The sequence below is a fragment of the Scardinius erythrophthalmus genome (assembly GCF_964197995.2).
Source record: "Scardinius erythrophthalmus genome assembly, chromosome: 3".
In the NCBI taxonomy this organism is placed as follows: Eukaryota; Metazoa; Chordata; class Actinopteri; order Cypriniformes; family Leuciscidae; genus Scardinius; species Scardinius erythrophthalmus.
The window spans coordinates 29667070-29688624 of NC_138223.1; the positions used below are offsets into that span (position 1 = coordinate 29667070).

The window sequence follows — 21555 nt, forward strand, 5'->3', positions numbered from 1 at the left end:
CAAAAAAGTTCATCAAAGTTGTCCTAAGACAAGAACGGGTATTGAACGGCCCCATGAAATCCATTTTAATTTTCCCAAAATTCTGTGTTGTCCATTTTATTTTTATGGAATCTGTGCTTTATGATTTAATACAAATTTATATAAACTTTAACAATTTAATCAAGCTTTTAAAATGTAATCAAACGAAAATATAACAGTTAATTTACAACAAAACATTGCATTTTTATTTTTTGTCAAAGAAGATGCTACGCACCAGAACAGAAATTTAAAACATGGATGAAAAAATATCCTGGTTGTATGATATTCCTTAGAAATAATATTATTAGTATTACTTTGAGAAGTATATTTTAGTATAGAGTAGTGATATATTTCAGTCATAATTTCAAACCTTTATTTTGGGTTTATTTTCGGTTTGTCATGAAGATATTTTAGTTGTAGTGCATTTGAAGGTATTTTTTGAACGGTGGAAAGCTTGTGAAGTGACTCTCAAAGCAGCTCATGTGTTCATGTCCTCATATATTGAGACGGCAGATGCTGAAAACACTGATCGTCACATGTGTGTGAGTTTGTGTATCAGACGAAACCACACCGTTTATTCACACATAGACACGAAGAAATCCCTTATAAACAACATGCACTGACTGGTTGTTTTCAAATGTATTTATGTTGTGTGATTGGCTGTTAGATTAATCCACATAGAGTAAAAATGTCCAGATCTTATTATCATTATCGACATAAATTTGTAACGATATATCATGTATCACCCAGCCCTACAAAGTATTAATGTTACTGTTCAAAAGTTTGGGGACTTCAAAAGTTAGTAAGATTTTTGTTTTCCTTATTCAACAAGGATACATTAAATTTTTCACAACAGTAAAGTATTTTACATAGTTATAAAAAATATATATTTCAAATAAGTGCTCTTCTTTTAAACGTTCTATTCTTCAAAGAATTCATAAAAAAAATGGTTTCCACAAAAATATTAAATATTAACTGTTTTTTTGCTATGATAATAAGTAATGACTGCTGACAATGATGCTTTGCCATGACAGGAATACATTACATTTTAAAACATTAAAATAGACAACAGTTATTTTAAATTCTACAATATCAGTGTTTTTACTGTATTTTAAAAAAATCTTAATGACCTCACAAGAAAACTTTTGAACAGTAGTGTAAATACAGACATTTTTCAAAAGAACTAATGCAAAAAAAAAAAAAAAAGCAAACAAAGGATTTGTTTAATTTAGACACGGCCAAATGAAGTGATCGTTTTATATTAAAATGTGTATACTAGACTTGTAGTCAAGACCGCCTAAACCGAGACCAAGACACTACCAAGACCAGAGGGTATCGAGACCAAGACAAGACCAAGACCAAGACCAAGACAGACCAAGTCAAGACCAAGACCAAGTCGAGACCGGAGGGAAAAAAAACAGACTAGTGTTGAAGCTATGCAATAACTTGTATGAATTCCAGAACAGCAGCATACTAGGGTTCAGCCGCAGTTTACATTCAATACATATTAGACGGTATTACTTCAACTACACAGGCAGAACAATACAGAGACAGACCATGTCATGTGTGTGACTGTGAGCTCACTGTAAATGTTTTTGCAGACTGGGTGAGATGTGTAGCAATTGCATAACGGCTGTTACTGCACTATTAGAGGATTGAGACTCCCTTAACTTTTGTGTACTGTTGAGGACTGACATGACTGGTACTGACTGGTTCATCTGACAAAACATCAAACACCTCCAACACCATCTTGCTCCTCCAACAACTGTCTAAAGAATGAGAAATATGTAACCAATTGAAATTATACTTAATGTGCAGATGAAATCGTAACATCAAATTAAAGATACACAATTATAAACTTGGATTAGGCCTAATGTTTAGTCAACACAACGGAGATATGCAGATGATATTTAAAAGACCATTTATTTAGTCTAACAACATCTTAAATACAATACTGTAATCAAACAAGACACACACACACACACACACACACACACACACACACAGATATCAAAGACACAAATTCATCTAAGCAAATGCCTGCCTATATCTGCCGATTTCGGAGTCTCCAAATGAATCCATTCTGCAACTTTTAAATACATAATAAAATGTTTAAAAACGAAATTATAGGCTTAAGTGCAGGATCCGAAAGTTTTGTCGTTTTGTCGCTATGGTTACACACACACACCGATGGCGGTGCGCTCAAAGTCATCTGTCAGTTTTGCAGTTACCCAAAATCTCCTGAATGAAGTTAAAACCCTATGTGTTTTTTAAACCAAGTGATCAAAGTGCTCGTTGACGCTGCGATCAGTGGCGCGGATAAAGTGTTTTCTCGTGTGGCTTGCGCCTCGCGCACACGCCGCACTGTCTTCACTCGGACACGCGCTTCAATCCGTTCTGTTGCGGATAATAATGTTGCATTACCGAACGTTGCGTCATCGTGGATATTGTAGTATTGTATTGCTAAATCCCCCGACCACTATGTCGGTCTGAGACAGCGAGACCTAGACAAGATCGAGAGGTCCGAGACCAAGACAAGACCAAGACCAAAGACCGTCAAGGCCGTGACAAGACCAAGACCACGTAAAAGTGGTCTCGAGACCAAGACCGGTCTCGAGACATACATCACTAGGTTACACCGTAGTCACAGGAAGGAGAAAAAAAAAATGCTGCTGGAATCCAAGAATCATCTGAATGATACAGAACAGAAAGAAAACCAATCCCTTGTCCTACCTCCCACTTTCAAATATCTTTCCTCAAAGCAACATTCTGGTATGACACAGTACTCCTTTAGTTTCCTGACAGATTACTTCCTCTTTTTTTGCTGCTGACAGACAGTATGATTGGAAATCAAAGGTCAGCGTAATCTGTCAGCATATAGGGTTTATATGCACAATCTGCTGCCTTTCCTTACGTGCACATTTAACATTGGTAACAACTGATTTTTGGCACTAGAATGGTAAAGGGGTTCATTTATGTGAACTTGACGCCAGCCCCTCTGACAGTGCATTGCGAAAGCAAAGTTATGCCCACTCGCTGCTGCTAGGCTGTACTCTCTGCCACCATGTAATATCCCCACAGCTCAGTGCATCACAGGGAACATAAACTCTCGAATCCAAACACCAGGTCAAGTGTGACAGAGAATAAATCTCATGCTTTGCCAAGAGTGGGCCTCTGTGAGGGAGAGATAGCATTTGTTGCTGATTTGTAAGAGGGATTCAGTGGAAGGCTGTACTGGAGACCCACATGGCAGTCTCCTGACACATGTTTACAATCTGTGCACAGTGCTGCAAGCTTGCTCCTCATTAAATTACTTGCATGAGGATTTAATGAGCCCCTCTCAAAACCCTCTCATACACCAGTGTCAAGTGCACCGAGTAGGAAGGAAGGAAGGTGAGAGAAGACAAATGCGATCCCTCAAAGACCTAAATGTTTTCTTTCCTCTGTAGGTGAGGTCTACATCCTTGCCTCCAGCAAAAGCACGGTGATACAGTCGCACAGCGGAAAACTCTACAAGTTGGTGGACCCCAAAAGGTGCGTTGAGCTTTGAATACACAGAGCAACATATTGTATACAATAGAGTTTATGCATCAGCCTCTCTGTTTTTCCGTTTTCATTGCTCGCGTGTAAAAAATATGTGATGTTACTGCTAAGCAATGCTAATATTGAAACTCGCATAATTAATTCCATTTTTATTCCGCTTTACAAAACATCCGCTGGCATTCTTCTTACATGCTATTCTTTGCACATCTGCGTAGTTAGTTCATGCCAAGAGAATGAAGGTCATTTTAAAGAATGTTAAAACTGGTTTTGTTCATGCAATGAAAGTCAATGGGGTCCGAAACAACATTGAACTGCATTTCCTTTCATTGTGTGGACAAAAAGACATTTTACAAAATAGCTTTCTTTTGACTTCCACAGAAGAAAGAAATACAGGTTTGAAACGACATAAGGGTGAGTTAATAATGACAGAATGTTAATTTTTGGGTGAACTATCCCATTAAAGCATTACTTGTTTTCGCTCACACACACGCACAAGGAGTCTAGCTTCCCTTAAACAAATCATCACACAACTGCCAGTCTTGGCCAACACAAACCTCAGCCATAATTGGAGAGTAAGCATACCATTTCCAAATGTTAGTGTAACGTGTTTCTAACACCAACACAGTCAAGTTGGCTCGGACAGCGCTGGTTAACTAGCGAGCCTGTGTGGTCGGTTGGGTGTTTTCCTTGCTTTGACAGGACTTACACACCTGTCTTCAACAGAGAGAATGTTTTCCTTGAGAACACCATTATGTCCAAATTTTGGCGAATCTGCAGACGAGCAAAATGTACCCAATTTACGTTCATGTGCAGGGGTTCACGGCAAGAGATTCAACGCATGTGAATGGAGTCAGTTAAAGGATTTAATCATTTCTGTATGCTCATGGGCTTTTTTTAATATGCCATAATTTACCCCGTGTGTTATACACCACTAAAAGCCACTTTTATGATAGATCTTGAAAATATGTTCTCACCACGCCAAGTACATATGAAAGGCATATCATCTATTAGAAATGAGCATATGAATTCCCACATAACAACTGCCAAAAGTGTTTGCATGTTTAATAGATCCGATATATCATTTCCAGAATAAGGGGACATTACAATAGGCACAGGCAGATCTGTTGAGTCTCTAATTCAAACCAATCGCTCATGAAACGTGTTTTTGTGCTTTCTACGCCATTCAAAATCCTTTTGCTGGACATTTTTACACCATTAGAACTATATAAATTGCTCACAATTATCAGGTGAAATCATTTAAAACGTGAACAGAATCTCTTTTTTGAATTCTTGAATTGTTTTCTGTTGTTGTGGAAAATTTGCTTATTTAGTCTGTCATATGTCAAAGCATTGAAATTCACAGCTGAAAAATCTCACATTTTAATAATTTGCAGATCCACCTTGCAATAATATCTTCTGTTAATTTACACAATTGTATGGTTCTAATGAGGCCACAATTCTATCACAGTCGGTCTTATGTACTGTAAACCCTAAAAGAAAACGTAATCGGAATAAAAACTCGTTTATAATAGACATCCTTATTTAAGTGAGGACTGAAGGCTGTGGAAAAGAAAACTAACTTCCAGAGAAAAGTACAAAATAATTTCCAAATGAATATCTAAGAGGTGGATTGTCAGTTCAATAATCTGGAAGTGGAAGCAACCCAGACACTGACTAGGTTGTTCCTCTAAACTCTAAACCGCTAAACAAGAAGCAGAAAGGCTAATGATCACTTTGGAAAAAGCTACAAAGTTCAGTTTTTTAAGAACCAGACAGAGGTGCACTAGTCAATTATATGATAAGAGTTCTTTGTAACACTGACAGGTATAGGGGACCATGAGACTGCACATCTGAAGTTTTGCCTAGTAGTGGCCATGTTGCAGTTTTGGTCCAGATAAGACCTAAATTGTGGCATAAATCTTACACTGGCCACATCTTGGTGTAAACTATACCTTGCAATGAAGTATGCTGGCGAACGCATCATGGGTGGCTATGTTTCATCAGCAGGAAGTGGGTATCTTGTTAAAAATAAAGAGAAATATGTATCAGTCTGCAAAAACGCTACAAATTACAGTAACAAAAATGTCAGTGTCCTACCCTCTCAAAGTCCATTCTCAATCCAAACATTTTTACAGTCCCAACTGAAACCTGGAGCAAATCTGCCTGGAAGAACGAGGCAGTATCACATTTAAATAAATAGAAATGGTCATTCCTGCAAAAAGTGAAAATATTACAAATAAAATAAAATAAATAAAATGATATAAAGTATAAAATAAATAAAAGATTTTGTGTATTGAATCATTATGCAAACTATGAAATGCAAATATTGTAGAGAACATTTACTTGTAGGAATTCAACAAGGATTGCTGAATATTTTTGCAAGGCACTGTATACCCAGGTGACGACAGTGCCACCCAAGTCTAATGCTATTAATTACCACAGATGTTTCCATGAGTCTCCTAAACAAGGCCCCTCAAACTTACTTTATTTATGTTTTCTGGCATTGCTGCATTTTTCCAAAGAACAATTCTTTCCACCATTGATTGGAGTTGTTTAGTCTGTCAGACCTGTGGTGTTGGGTTCACTGTTTTATACATCTTGTCACTTTTTGTGATCTAATTACTAAATAAAAGAGGTGATATAACAATTCTGAGGGACTAGCACTGTCAAGTGGGGTGGTCCAGCATTTACATTTCAAGTATCTACATTTACATCTTTTCTGTACCCTTTAACCTTTGCGTTCTGGCTAGGGTTGAGAGCTTCAAAATAGCCACGTTGTTTTGATTTTGATCTGCTGCATTGCATTTTTGGGTTGTACAACTGTGTGGTAGAAGAGAGAGTGTTAAATATCATATCATGTGAAAGTCTAGTGTTTGAGATGACTGCACGCATCCGAGTTTGTTTAGCAGTCCTTTAATGTAGAATAATAAATAGGCCACCGCACATTGAAATGTATGCATGTCGATGTCAAATGTGGACAAGAGAGAGACTGTAAGATTGTTTATTGGCCGGCGGCAATAACTGAGAAGATGCCAGTAACTGAACTATGTATGAATTGTTTTTGGTAATATTAAACATAAACTGACGCACATCCTCAGTCTTATTCCAATTTTCTTTCTTTTTTTTCTTTTTTTTACTAGTCTTTTGCTAATTGAAATCAGTAGCGGCTCCTGGAGTAAATTTAGGTAGGGCAGATTCTAGAGCTAGTTCATGATAAACATTTTGTAAGTTTTATAATCTAATCGCTGAAGGCATGCAGAACACTTTTGGCAGATAAAGGCTATTCACATGAGCACATTTTACCTAAAGCATTGATCATTAATTTATTTGATTTCATTCATTTGATGTTCATTAAATTAATTTCATTCATTTGATTCGCTACTCCAGATAGGAAAAACAGACATGTTTGGGTGTGTTCATACATTTAGTCTTGGTCCGCTTAGTGTTCACATTTGGCATTTTTAACACCAAACCTAAAGATACCGAACTTAACGGCATAGGGATGCGTTCACAACCTGATTGGTCGGCTTTTATGGCATATATTTCAGGACGGAACTTACCAAACATCCAAACCAATGCTGTGTGCTGGGCTAAATGCACTCGTTGTATGTGTGTAGCCTATGATGGTATTTTGACCAGCTGAGAACTTGTGAAAAGCAAAACAGCGACTATGATGAGAAAAAAACAGGTATGCTTGAGTATTCTGATCTTTTTAGGGGTTGCATCTTGTGACATCATGTCCTGTTTTTGTCTTGTTTGCACTTGTTTGGTGTGCACCAGGGTTCGGATGGTAGCGTTCACACTTATTCAAAAGAACCACACTAATAGAGCAATCGCACCATGGTTCGTTTTAACCGAACCAAACATGCAAATTGTGAACATACCCTTACTGACTTGATGCAGACTAATATACACATAGCTGAAGTGGATTGATATTGTCTTGGTCTGGAGCGAACTTTACGTAAGGTAACATGAAAATAAGCAGGGCAGTTTCACATCTGCCCCAATGACTCTCAATTAAGTGTGCTGCAGTTGAGGCATATATATATATACACTCACCTAAAGGATTATTATTAGGAACACCATACTAATACTGTGTTTGACCCCCTTTCGCCTTCAGAACTGCCTTAATTCTACGTGGCATTGATTCAACAAGGTGCTGAAAGCATTCTTTAGAAATGTTGGCCCACATTGATAGGATAGCATCTTGCAGTTGATGGAGATTTGTGGGATGCACATCCAGGGCATGAAGCTCCCGTTCCACCACATCCCAAAGATGCTCTATTGGGTTGAGATCTGGTGACTGTGGGAGCCATTTTAGTACAGTGAACTCATTGTCATGTTCAAGAAACCAATTTGAAATGATTCAGGCTTTGTGACATGGTGCATTATCCTGCTGGAAGTAGCCATCAGAGGATGGGTACATGGTGGTCATAAAGGGATGGACATGGTCAGAAACAATGCTCAGGTAGGCCGTGGCATTTAAACGATGCCAAATTGGCACTAAGAGGCCTAAAGTGTGCCAAGAAAACATCCCCCACACCATTACACCCCCACCACCAGCCTGCACAGTGGTAACAAGGCATGATGGATGTTCCATGATCCATGTTCTCATTCTGTTTACGCCAAATTCTGACTCTACCATCTGAATGTCTCAACAGAAATCGAGACTCATCAGACCAGGCAACATTTTTCCAGTCTTCAACTGTCCAATTTTGGTGAGCTTGTGCAAATTATAGCCTCTTTTTCCTATTTGTAGTGGAGATGAGTGGTACCCGGTGGGGTCTTCTGCTGTTGTAGCCCATCCGCCTCAAGGTTGTGCGTGTTGTGGCTTCACAAATGCTTTGCTGCATACCTCGGTTGTAACGAGTGGTTATTTCAGTCAAAGTTGCTCTTCTATCAGCTTGAATCAGTCGGCCCATTCTCCTCTGACCTCTAGCATCAACAAGGCATTTTCGCCCACAGGACTGCCGCATACTGGATGTTTTTCCCTTTTCACACCATTCTTTGTAAACCCTAGAAATGGTTGTGCGTAAAAATCCCAGTAACTGAGCAGATTGTGAAATACTCAGACCGTCCCGTCTGGCACCAACAACCATGCCACGCTCAAAATTGCTTAAATCACCTTTCTTTCCCATTCTGACATTCAGTTTGGAGTTCAGGAGATTGTCTAGACCAGGACCACACCCCTAAATGCATTGAAGCAACTGCCATGTGATTGGTTGATTAGATAATTGCATTAATGTGAAATTGAACAGGTGTTCCTAATAATCCTTTAGGTGAGTGTATGTATATATATATATATATATATATATATATATATATATATATATATATATATATATATATATATATATATATATATATATATATCATGCTCACTTTATGATTTAAATAGAAAAAAAATATTTGTTGCAGAGTGCTGAACACATTTACAATTTATTATTGATTTAGTTACTATTTAGTTTAGTAATATTTTGGCGGGACTCTGCCCCACCTGCCCATACAGACGAGCCACGGCTGATTGAAATGTTATCTCATGTTATCTTGGTGCACTCTTATAAGCAGTTTAGCTTAGCAAGCAAAGTTCATCACATGTAAGATACTAGAAGTGAGAACTTAGTAGCAATTATTTTGGAATATACACTCTGTTCTGACAGCTGTATAAGATCATCCACAAGAAATGTTTGAGGAATGCATCACAGGAACACATTTCTCATTGCTTCTTCACTAGAATAGTTGTGAGCGTTGCAGGGATTTGGCTGAGTGTTACTTGAGTGACTTCTGAAGTGACTTTTATTCATTCAGCATCAGAATGGAAGTTATGTCAAAAGCAAATATAACAATGTATCTTCCATGACTTTGGATTTTGTTGACTAAATGTATTGAATAGGTTCCGTAGAAGTGCTTTTCTGTAGCGATATGGAGGTAAAACATTTATTTAGACCTAAGTGTGTATCAAGATATACACTTTAAATAGTGCTCACATTCTCCTGGTCCCCATCTCTGACAAGTCTCCTTTATTTCATGGTCCGTCCTAAATCTCTCCCGCTCACAACCGTGTTCCTCCCCTTAACAAAGACCCTTACGGGTGGTACTGAATGGCCTACAGCTACAATACACAGTAAATTTTTTGATACAATGTATCCACAAAGAGGTGCTAACAAAAGAGAGAGATGACAAAAAGGACAGAGGAGTCACACAGAGTGCCTTGATGAAGCCTTTTTTTTTCATGCTCGAACACTCCTGAGCTCTTCACCCCTCTACCCCGTGCACTTGCTTTCATCAAATAACTCAACCGTTTCTTACTATCACAGCCAACAAGTTAAGCCAAGAGATATTAAACTGTCTTCTCAGAGAAAAGCTCAAGAGATACCGGACTCATTACCCATGAGTGGTCGCACACAGAATTCAAATTCCTCAGAAAGCTCTGCAGATGTCCACAGAATTGTAGTCATTCACCAAGCTCTACATGTCTCTCATCCCTTGCGTTTTCAGTTATGAAATATTGTGGCTTTTATTATGCTTTTAGTTACCAATAAGTGTCTAGTATTCTTAAGTTCAACACATCTAAATCGATTCCACATAATTCAACTACTTCTAAAATCAGCATAAGAGGAACCAAAAAATCCACAACTTCCACGACTTTGACTTCCTCAGCTTCGGTGTTGATTTCTGCCTAGGTGGAAAATGCAGAACAGGGAAGAAAACTGGTATTATGAATAGCATATTGTGCCAAATAATCCCTGGATTCACAAAAAGAGTGGTTGGGCAGCTGATGTGTTCAACCTCCCATTCAAGCTACAGGACAGTCTTAAACTAATAAGCTGGGGCGTTCTTTTAATTTATCAGTCTGTGTTTTATGCAAGTGGCCTCACAGAGTTGATACATTCCCACAGTGCCTGTTGACCCAGCTGTCTTTGTCAAGTGCCACGGCAGCAGGTGTTGTTTTCATGGCCACCCTGCCAGTAATACAAACTGTTTAGTAGTGCCGCTGACCCCAACGTCATTAACAGTGTTAGCCCAATCCTCTAGGGAGCGCCTCTTTCTCTCCTTTCCCTCCCTCTCTTTCTTTTTCACTATCCATTTCTATTTCTTTCTTCCTCATCTTTTCTGTCTCCCTGTTTTTTTAACAACGTAACAGCCTGTCACAACAACACACACAAAAAACAACAACAACAAAGTGTTGATGAGAGACAAGGGAGACCTGATTTGGTTGCGGAAAGCGTTAGAGGGGAGCATGGGAACTGCTCCCCCACTAGACCCCCCAGTGTATCCTGCCAGAATTCCCTTGTTACCACCCAATTCCTGCCATCAGTCACTAAAGCTGTCAGGGAAACTCAGAGATCCAACATCCCATTATCTCATAGACACTCATAAGGCTGTTTCACACTGTCCTGACGAGCACCAACATCCAACGGTTGTTGGGTTTGGTTAAACCTGTTGGCGTTTGTTGTTAATGAATTAACATATTCAGTCAATGTTTGGAATATCACACTTCATTGCGAACTGTTGTCATGACAAGGTAAGCATCCCTGCCAGCTTCATAGAAACAAATGTGCACAGGAGCGGCAACTGCCTTGGTGGAGCAGAAGAAATAGGACTGTCAATCACAATTTATCAAAATGGTTTAGGTCAATGTGTTAAAACAATGGAAACAAAACAATCTGTGTCATTGCTGGACTATGGAACTGTGTTAAAATAGGCATCAAGTACAAAAAGACACCGTAAAAGTAATCCATGTGACTTGACCAGTTTAATCCAAGCCTTCTGAAGAGATACAATCACTTTATATGATGACAGATATGATTTTGGCCTTTAATCATACATAAAAATTGACCAGCGCACATACATAGAGCTCATCAAATACAGAACAACATGGAACCATACTTGCTTAATGTATAAGAACCAATGAGGTTTGTTGGTACTTTCATTGGTACTGTAGCTTGGTATGAGATGTGCATCAAACTGGAGTGAAGTACTTTCAATCCTGGGCTCTCAGTCCAAACCATTAAAGGTACCTTCTGGTGGCATAAAAAACATAAAATGTAAAAACAATACACTGACCGTGAATAACCACCTCCATTACATAAATTTAGAAGAGAAATGGCTGTGGGAATAAATAAGTATCTATATCTCTTAGTCTTACTGTTAACTAAAGGAAATCTAAACCGCAAGCCAGAGGGTATGGTCTAAAACTCAAGTAAAGGGGATGGGCTCTAACTGATACAATAGATTTTGAGTCTCTTGCACATTAAACTGCGTTTGGTATTTTTACATTGATAAAATGACACACTTCACCTTTAAATACCGTGAATCTACTTTCATTCTTTCCACATCCCTCAGTGTTAAGCACAGAATCTTTGGCCACCTAACTTTCCAATACACCACCTCTAGTGAGATACACAGGATGTGAACTCACCAAGAGCTCTCCAGCCTGTTTCCCATAGAGTTACTGCTTCACTGGAGTCCAATTACAGTGTGTTTGTGTGTGTGCTGGCCTGTTGGGTATGTCAACAGCCCTGCTGCTCACTAATAGACAGCCTTCAAGAGATTTGCCTGGCTCATTAAGCAGTGTTTTTAGCTGAGTGATGCATTAGAATGTTTGGAGAGCCGAACTTCGGACAGGTTCATCACAAGCCACTTACTTTGACACTGAGGTTTTACATTTGAAATTCATTACACACAAAAGCATTATTGTTTCCAGACATTGCCATGCAGAGCCTTAATTTTGTTGTGGGATTGTTGGTATTGTTCAAAGTGCATTACATTTCCACACACATTCATTTTAGGTGATATAGGTGAGAATAATGAATCCACAATGATCAAACTAATCAAATCAATAATTATGTCTTTCTGTCTAACTGTTTATCCGAAGTAGCATCTTTTCTCACACTTCTGTTATAAACAGATAGCAAGATGAAACCTAAATGAACATTTTGTGAACATTAAATGAACTTTTTCAATTACTCGTTTTTAAATACCTATGGTGAATATTTACTTTCTAGTAATTGTCAATGGTTTATTTTGTAGAACGTTTCTGTGAAACAACAGCATATAAAAAGATCAGCATGCAACTGCATCCCACAAGTGACAGTAAATAAATTGTATTTATTTTTCACAGCGATTGAGAGATAGACAAACATTCAAGTGAATGGATGTCTTTGTATAGGGATGCACCAATAGTAAAATTATGGACAATACCAATAAGCCAATAATAATTTTTATTTTATAGCCAATATTGGATAAATAGCTGATATTAACATTCTGTACTGTTTGTCAAAAATTGAAAATAATACACTAAAAATTTTAAATCAGTCATCACATATTATGTAAATGCCAAAATGGGCGCTGTCTGGTAAGGGGTTAATGTACTTGCAGCATTTTTATACTTTTGATAAAGTCTTATAAATCACTCCATATATCAAAAGTTAGCATGATGCCGTACCATCATAGGATGGCTCATTTGTCTTTAAACAAGTTTTCCACATGTTTGCTTATTTATGGAATACTATGCTTTATGAAGGCATTATGAAATACTATGTGTTTGCATGTTTGGCAAGTGTTTAATTTGTGAGCTGTATTTTGTGAGACCCCTAGTTGACCATCAGTGCTCTGTGACTCATGCAGGCCACAGGTCCCTAAGGAGTGCAGACGGCCGGTGGAGGATCCAGAGATGCTAAGCACCGCTTGCTCCCGCGAATGCAAGAACGGCCACTGTACACCCACTGGCAAATGCTGCTGCAGTGCTGGCTGGGAGGGCCCCTTCTGCTTACGAGGTACAGAGCCAATCAGAGTACTTTCCCTCTGTCTTTGATTTCAAAGTTGCATAAACCTCCAACCTCTTTCAACATTTTTTCAACTTATTTCTGCTTTTGCTTGTCATTTGCAGCCAAATGCGAACCCACCTGTCGTAACGGTGGGGTCTGCGTGGAGCCCAACAAGTGTCTCTGCAAGGAAGGATTCTCCGGCGGTCAGTGCGAGAAAGGAGAGCGAGGAACACGAGGGGACGGTGAGAAAGACAGCATCCTGGAGCACATCATTGACATGACGTCTTACCTGCTGGACCTCACTAGTTATATTGTATAAAAAGCAGGGCAGGATAATAATGCGCTCTTCACCAGTTGGCAGACTGAACGTTACGGAGGCCTTTCAGAGTTTGCCTTCAGGACACCATCCCCAATCTCCAACTGCCCCTCACCTGATCCTCCTCTCCCACCACTGTTCGTTTTCATGAGCCACAGCCTTTGATCTTCATGCTCCCCTACACCATCTGCACTCTCACCCATATGCACAAATACACAGGTAAAACAATAACAGGGTGGCCAATGGAACCTCAATGCGCATAGCTGAAGGGGTCGCATGTTGGAGGTACCACGCAGGGTTCTCCGGTTTTTACTGCTGGTATGGTGTGTAAAGTCTGGTCCACTTTAAAGTCAAGTGTCCCTGCAAGAGGACTCAAAAAGCACTGGAAGCCCCACATGAGACCGACTCGGATGTTCGGTCCAACCCCAACATGGGCACCAACAAGTCTGTGTACTACAGGACAAATTGGGATTTTAGGGAGTCAAAAACGCTCATTTAGGAAAGTCAAATGGACAGTCTAGCAAACTGAACTGTACCATAAAGAAAATCACTGCCATGGATTCACAGGTTGTTTAAAGAAGGGAGGGGAAGTAGCTGTCAGTACAGCCACAAAACCATACAACAGACTTAGTCTTATCCAGCAGGTCTGTGTATAACTGGAGAATCATTTTGATGGGACTTGATGCCAGTCTACATGCAGTTTAGAAAACGGATCTGCTAAAATGTCATCCATCTTCTTGATATAATTGCTGAAATGATCAATGAAGATCCTGCAAAGTTAAAACTGAATATTGGTTGTATCTCATTGATGTTTCATTTAGATGGAAACTAAAGTGAAATGTAAATCTTTAAGAATGTTCGGACAGTCACTTTTATTACATTAATTTAATAATTAAGATGACTGGTTTGCAGAGAAACTAACCTAAAGAGGTAACTGCTCTGGTTAAAGGTGCAGTATCAGCTATACTATTTTCCTATAGTTGTTCATGACCATGCACGCTGCTTTCATTGCAAATTGTATATCTTATCATATTTTAAAATGTTCATATATCTTGTTTCTGTGAGATATCAAGCACAGAATCTGTTTGTAGCAAATACTACAATTTTTGTATCACTTTAAAAACACAAGTTATTTGACGGTCACAATGGGAATCTTCATTTATTGTTCTCCTTTTTTTTCTCGAAACACCAAACCATATTCAGTTTTGTCATAAGGGGAACAAGACTGGTGACTGGTGTACATTTCATATAGTACTGTACTGAGATAAGTACTTTTTAGATTTGCCATTGTTTTAATAAAGGAGGGTTTATTTTTTTAAGGAATAATATATGGGAGAGGAGCAGTTTTGCATTAAGCCTGTAAAATCATTTTACGTATTTTACTTACAAATACTTCCACAGTTCTGTTGAAGATACAACTTCCATAAAAATCTAATTTAAATCTATAACATTGTTCTCTTGCTATCAAGAGTGCTTTGACAAAAAATAAAAAAAAATAAAGATAGATCTTTCCTTCTGACTATGTGATGTTTCTCTAAAACGAGGCTCAAGCTATAATTTTAGAGCCAAATTTTTTTAGTCAATCTGCTCATGACTGAATAGAAGAGAATGTTAAATATGCTGTCATCAAGACCCCATAGTATCCCTCTAAAACTGATTCTTTTTTAGAAAATAGTAGAAGTTGTTGGTTGAGCTCTATCCAGTAGATGAACTAGCAAATCCACTACAACTCAAGTAGAAACTGTCCTATACTTCATCATTTTACCTCATCAGATCAGCTGTTTTATTTACCGAATAACTAATATGACTAAAACTTCTAGACTAATATGAGACCACTAGTACGTTCTGTTCAGTTTTATACTCATTTGTAACCAGTGAGGTCATGAATATTAACCATGTTTCATTGAGCCCTTTTTTGATGTGATTCTTCTCATTGAAGGTTTGCAGCCCCCTCTAAAATAGTCAGGTGTATTCATTGTTTATAGTATAATCACTTATTTCTCCCAAAGACAAGTATAATTAACAACAATCCCCGCCTGTTTATTACTTTCTATTCGGTGCATTTTAGCATTCTTTGTTGCAGTATGTGTAAGGAGTCCAAGCTGTAAATCTACTCTATAATTTTAGCACTTAATGTGAAACCTGCATTGGAGCTGCTGGGAAGGTGTCATGTGAATAGAGTAACCCTGTTTCTTTTATTATTTAAGTAGTTACACCTTAAAGTTATTTAAGTTGTCTACAATGTTGTATGTGAAGAAATATGGTCATTTATTGTAAATAACTAGGTTTATCTTGGGTTTTTCTCAGAAATATCAATATGTTTATTAAAATGTATAGCATGTTTGAGAACTTATTGAACGACTCCTTTACTTTTTGTCTCTCTAAAATTTAATCCGATTTGATCTGAATATCTTATATGGGTGGTTTATCATAAACATTTTACTACATGAATCTATATTATATCAGCTGATAGTATGTGTAGGGTGTCTGCAGTTTTACACACATGCATATTCTTTGTTTTCTCCTGCTAAACTAAATAAAAAAAGACAATATTTCCCAGTTAATACAAGCTATCAGAGTGTACACGTGCATCTGGTATCAGTTGTAGTGCTGGGAAGTGTCTCATTTCTTGTGTCACTATCCAAATGTCTATTTTCTTCTGTCATCAAGGTACAGTGAACAGAAAGGTGCACTGAGAGATTGCCAACATTTCCCAGTGTAGAATGTCAATAACTTAAATGTCTCCTTCAATACTTATGATGCTCAGATGAAAGTAACTTATTTAAATGAGGGTGTTATATGGTATGCCCACAAAAACAAAACAATTTCTTTAAAAATGCCTGTTCAGTGCTGTCTTCTGCAAAGCTTTATGGGAAACTTCACAAACAGAGCAGTACATGTTGAGTGTAGGTTGATAGCATTATTAAATTCCATCTCCAAACATCAATCAGGTTGAGTGGTCGTTATAATAATGAATGAGGACCACCCACGTCACCATAGTCACCCCCAATGTATTTAGAGTAACGCAATACTAAGTTGTCTGTGCCTTGTTCGGAGCCAATCAAAATTGTGTTGGGGGAGCAGGGCCGATAGGGGTGTATTTGAGTTTATATACTATCTGTGGCATGAATCATTACTTTTCATTTGGAATGGTTTTCTTTCTCTTCCCCAAAGGGCCTTTGCCTGGCTATATTTCATAAACAGTGTAACCCGGCACTCAGCATAAACATGACGAGTCTGTATACTAAATATTTGCAAAACTCTGATGGTTGGAAAACTCGCTTATAATATCATATACACAGAATAAAGACTTATCGGGCAGATAATGGGTTTAGATAAGAGAATGACAAGAGCTAGGGACATAATACTTTATCTATATTGTATATGTTGATATATATATATATATATATATATATATTGATGAACTTCCAGGAACACCATACTTAATCTATTAAACAAAACACCAACATCTACTTTTATCGCACCCGTGTTTTAGCAGAGTATTCTATTACCTCCTATATTTATGTGACTGCTGCAGTGTGTGTGTGTTCATGACTGAGGAAGTCTGAGTCCCTCAGAGCCTCACTGATGAAGCTATGGATCAAAACGCACCCTCAAAATTAGAGCAAACATGCATCAGTGGTCTCCCCTGAGCCACCTCCTTAAAGGGATATTCACCCAAAAATGAAACTGCTGTCATCAATTACTTGCAATGAATTGCTTTCTTCTGTGGAACACAAAAGCAGATATTTGAAGAACTGTTTTTGTCTGTACAGAGGAAGTCAATGGGGTCCAAAACTTTCAAGCATCAAAGAGCACATCACTTTAGCGTAAAAGTAATCCATACAACTACAGTAGTGTAATCCAAGTTTTTCACATGATACATTCACTTTGTATGATGAACAGAGGGAAATTTAAGTGGTTATTTACTGCCAAATCAAAACAACCCAAATTAAATATGGCAATAGACCTTTGTGAGGGAAGTAATATTTAATTTTTGACAGGAATGAAAATGAGGCTGTGAGGGATAGAAGTACAGTGTGTTCAATGGAGGGTACGGTTGTTTAACAACATAATGATTATTCAGCTGACAAAATGTCTTTCCGAAAGAAAAAAAACTTTCAGGAGACATAAACTTTTGAAAATTATGTGATCTCTCACTCACAGCCTTGTTTTCATCCATGATAAATTCAATATGGCACCTAACATGACCAAGGTCTATATGGTGAACATAGATACTAATCAGACCTCTCTGGTTCTTGAGGGAAGACTTCATGATGTTATATCACGCTAAAGTGACTGTATCGCTTCAGAAAACTTGGAATTTAAACCACTAGAGTTGTTTGGATAACTTTTAAGCAACCTTTATGTCCTTTTTGGATCTTGAAGTTTTTGGACCCCAATGACTTTTTTTGTATGGAGAAAACAGCTGAAACATTCTCCAAATCATTTATTTTGTGTTCAGCAGAAGAAATAAAACCATTTGAGTTGGGAACGACATCACATTGAGTAAACAATGACAGATTTTTTTTGATGAGCTATTCCCATTAAACTTCACAAAAATACATCAGCACGCAAGGTAGTGATATACCCTACATGCCAACAGGTCCATGCTATCTTCCAGGTTTTACCTCTGCTAGTAGAACTAACCTCTCTTTGTCAAGCGCTCTAGCACATTGCATATGGCAGATTAGCTTAAAAGAGAAACTCTCTCCAAGGCCTTGGATCTCCACTCCTGACTCGCATCCATGAAATGATGCAATTATTGTTCCTACTGGGGCCCAATCTGTCATGTAAACACACACACAGCCCCATCCAAGGACAAGGACTGTAGAGTGGCAGGAGGAGACAGGTAGATGTCAGGATGAGAGAATGATCAAAAGACTTCGGTTTGCATTCCAATTTGGTGTTTGCGTGGGGTATTTTAGACGTAGGATAAAATAAATACAAGGATAAAGAAACATGGGTGAGTGTGTGTGGCACTACACTCACGCAATGAGACACTTTGTCTTTTTTGTCCATCTTCCTGAACCGCGATCCTTAGCGGGGCTTAGTAAACAATTGGTATCAACAGAATGGGACCACCCAGGTAAAAGTTTCCATGTTAAGGCATTTTTTCAAACTGTGGCTGCAAATTTTCCCAAACACATTAAAACAAGCTAGGCAAATGTTTTATGATGGTACTTGCGTAGCGTATTGTTATATTAACCTGTGCAAATGGTCATTCATCTTGGCAAACGTGCTGTTTCTGTGCTTCAGATCTGAGGCTCCTTGAGCTTACCTAACTAAAAAGCCAACAGGCTACATCAAAAGCCACAGTCCAGCCTTCTGCTGTATGATCAAAGGAGACAATTAGGCTTTAGCTTAAAGATGTGCACTAAAGACCTTGCAAGGTCATCTGTAAAAGTGGATAAGGAAATTCTCCTAACCTTTACATATTCTGGCATCAGTGAAGTGATAAAAATTTCATGTAAGACCTGCAAAGAATTGCACTGGGTATATTTCCAGTACTTCTGTCCAATATACTAACTGTTGGTGTTTGCCCCGCTGAAAGCTGGTGAATTATATTATAGACCGCCGCAGAACTCTGGTCAGGGAGTCGGAGTCATCAGATGCTGTTTAGCCGTTTATTGCACAAGAGTGACCATTTACACATAATAGTGTAGGGCCTACTTGAGGTAGTTTCTGAAATAAATTAATTAACAGAAATAAAAACTCAATCCAAATATATTCAACAATTTTATAGATTATAAATTCAAATATAACATCTCTGTAAAATGCACTGATAGGCGTTTTGCCTTTTGGGATATTGTCTGGGCAACTAATTAATGAGACTGATTGAGAAATGAGAAACACTGGGGCAGGAGCTGTGTATTGAGAGACTGGGGTGAAAAAATGGAGCGCAAAAGACGATGGACGGAGGCTCGGTTCCGGTTACATTGTGGGCAACAAGACGGCGGTATGCACCTTTTTTTCTTTTTTTTTTTTAGGTGTCGTTCGTGGTCGGTTAGGGCCACCGGCGATGAAGATAGATAGATAGCAGGTGCGGGGAGAGAGTATATGTGATGCGATCTGGGAAAACCCGTCAGATTTCCCCGCTGGTACGTTTTCAGTAAGTTCTAAAAAATAGGTAGAATATGTCAGTTTATTTGTCAAAATTGGGTTTTCATTAAATTATTATTCTATAATATCTTGTCTATCATCTCTGAATATATTGAGGCAAAATTCACTATTTTAGTGCAGAAAAATAGCGAATTATAGTGGCTGAAAAGACTGTGTCTTTCTCTTTACGAACACGCACGGCGGAGGTGCAAAAAAAGAAAAGAAAAAATCGCCCATAGCTCTCTTTCTCTTAAAACTACAAAGACAGTTCACCTAACAAAATAAACCACATAACATCTAGAATAAAGGTATATCAATGCGCATTTCCCGCCAGTCCTGTGTAAACTACAACTGCATGCAAGTTTTTTTTTAGAACCAATGTTATTGTGAGATGCGGAGCAGAGCACAAGAGAACAATAGAGTCTGAAGTAGCTGCTCGCTTAAAGGAACATTCCACTTTTTTTGGAAATAGGCTCATTTTCCAACTCCCCTAGAGTTAAACAGTTGAGTTTTACCGTTTTCGAATCCATTCAGTCGATCTCCGGGTCTGGCGGTAGCACTTTTAGCATTGCTTAGTATAGATCATTGAATCTGATTAGACCGTTAGCATCTCTCTCAAAAAAAATGACCAAAGAGTTTAGATATTTTTCCAATTTAAAACTTGACTCTTCTGTAGTTACATCGTGTACTAAGACCGACAGAAAATGAAAAGTTGTGATTTTCTAGGCCAATATGGCTAGAAACTATACTCTCATTCCTGTGTAATAATCAAGGAACTTTGCTGCCATACCATGGGTGCAGCAGGCGCAAGTGTGATTTGTTTTCCTCTTGTGTTAAGTATTTAGGGCATATCATTTCTGCGGAAGGAATTATGGCCGACCCTGTAAAGGTGGAAGCAGTGAGGGAATGGCCCATCCCTAGGACTCAGACTGAAGTGAGGAGCTTTTCAGGTTTGGCCTCCTATTATAGACGGTTTGCAGGCATAGCACGACCATTACATCAGCTGAATGAGAAGGGGAGGAGATTTAGGTAAGGTGAGGAGTGTCAGGTAGCCTTCAATCAGTTGAAGGCAAGGTTAATTACTTCCCCTGTGCTCACTTATCCTGACCCCAATAAAACCTTTTTATTGGACACTGATGCTAGTGATGTGGGCACGGCTGGACTGGCCATTGGGCATACCGGGCATTTTCCCGGTGGGCCGACGTGCTTTTTGGGCCGATACATCTCATAAATACATAATTTTTATTATTATTATTATTATTTTTATTTATTTTTTAACGGCCCATAAAATTTGTACATCGGCGGCCCATTCGTTTAGTTTTGTTTTGCTTAATTGGCGGCGCTGGGTTTGTGCCGGTGTAATGCATTGGTCAAAAAAAGTCTTTTTTTTTTTCTGACAGAAAAGCCCATGAAACACGTAGATCAGCTGCCCATTGGCTCTTTTCTTGATTGACACTGGGCTGGCCCAATCACAACTTTAAAAGAGTGAGCGAGCGTGCAGCAGTGTCAGTGTGTATCTGTCAAAACAGTCAGCGAGATGGAGAAGAAACGCAAGGAATGTGCAGAGAAATAGCGTGAAACAATAGAAACAGGCCCTTAAAGCAGACACTGTAAACTGTGTCAAAATATATGTTTTCTGACCTTCATCAGCTCCAGCCGCAGATGATGAGGATAGTGAGGAGGATCAGGAGAAAGATGAGAAAGTATAGAGCCTGCGGTAAGCAGAACTACTTTCAAAACACTTAGGCTATGTCATGAGTGTAGGAACCCATAACCCAGTTACAGATTATTTCCACATCTGCATAG

The 21555-nt window shown here is 38.5% G+C and overlaps 1 protein-coding gene across 2 annotated transcripts in view; it reads left to right on the top strand.

Moving 5' to 3' along the window:
- hhip (hedgehog interacting protein) overlaps positions 1-16289 on the top strand; it is a 42221-nt gene extending 25932 nt beyond the window's left edge. The window contains exons 11-13 of one of the 2 annotated variants that reach the window (XM_081362024.1): positions 3468-3552; positions 13192-13340; positions 13454-16289. In XM_081362024.1, coding sequence (XP_081218150.1) covers positions 3468-3552; positions 13192-13340; positions 13454-13650 — 431 coding nt within the window. In that variant the 3' untranslated portion in view covers positions 13651-16289. The remainder of the gene's footprint in view (positions 1-3467; positions 3553-13191; positions 13341-13453) is intronic. The other variant, XM_081362025.1, reaches the window with a different exon arrangement.
- The last annotated feature ends 5266 nt before the right edge of the window (positions 16290-21555 follow it).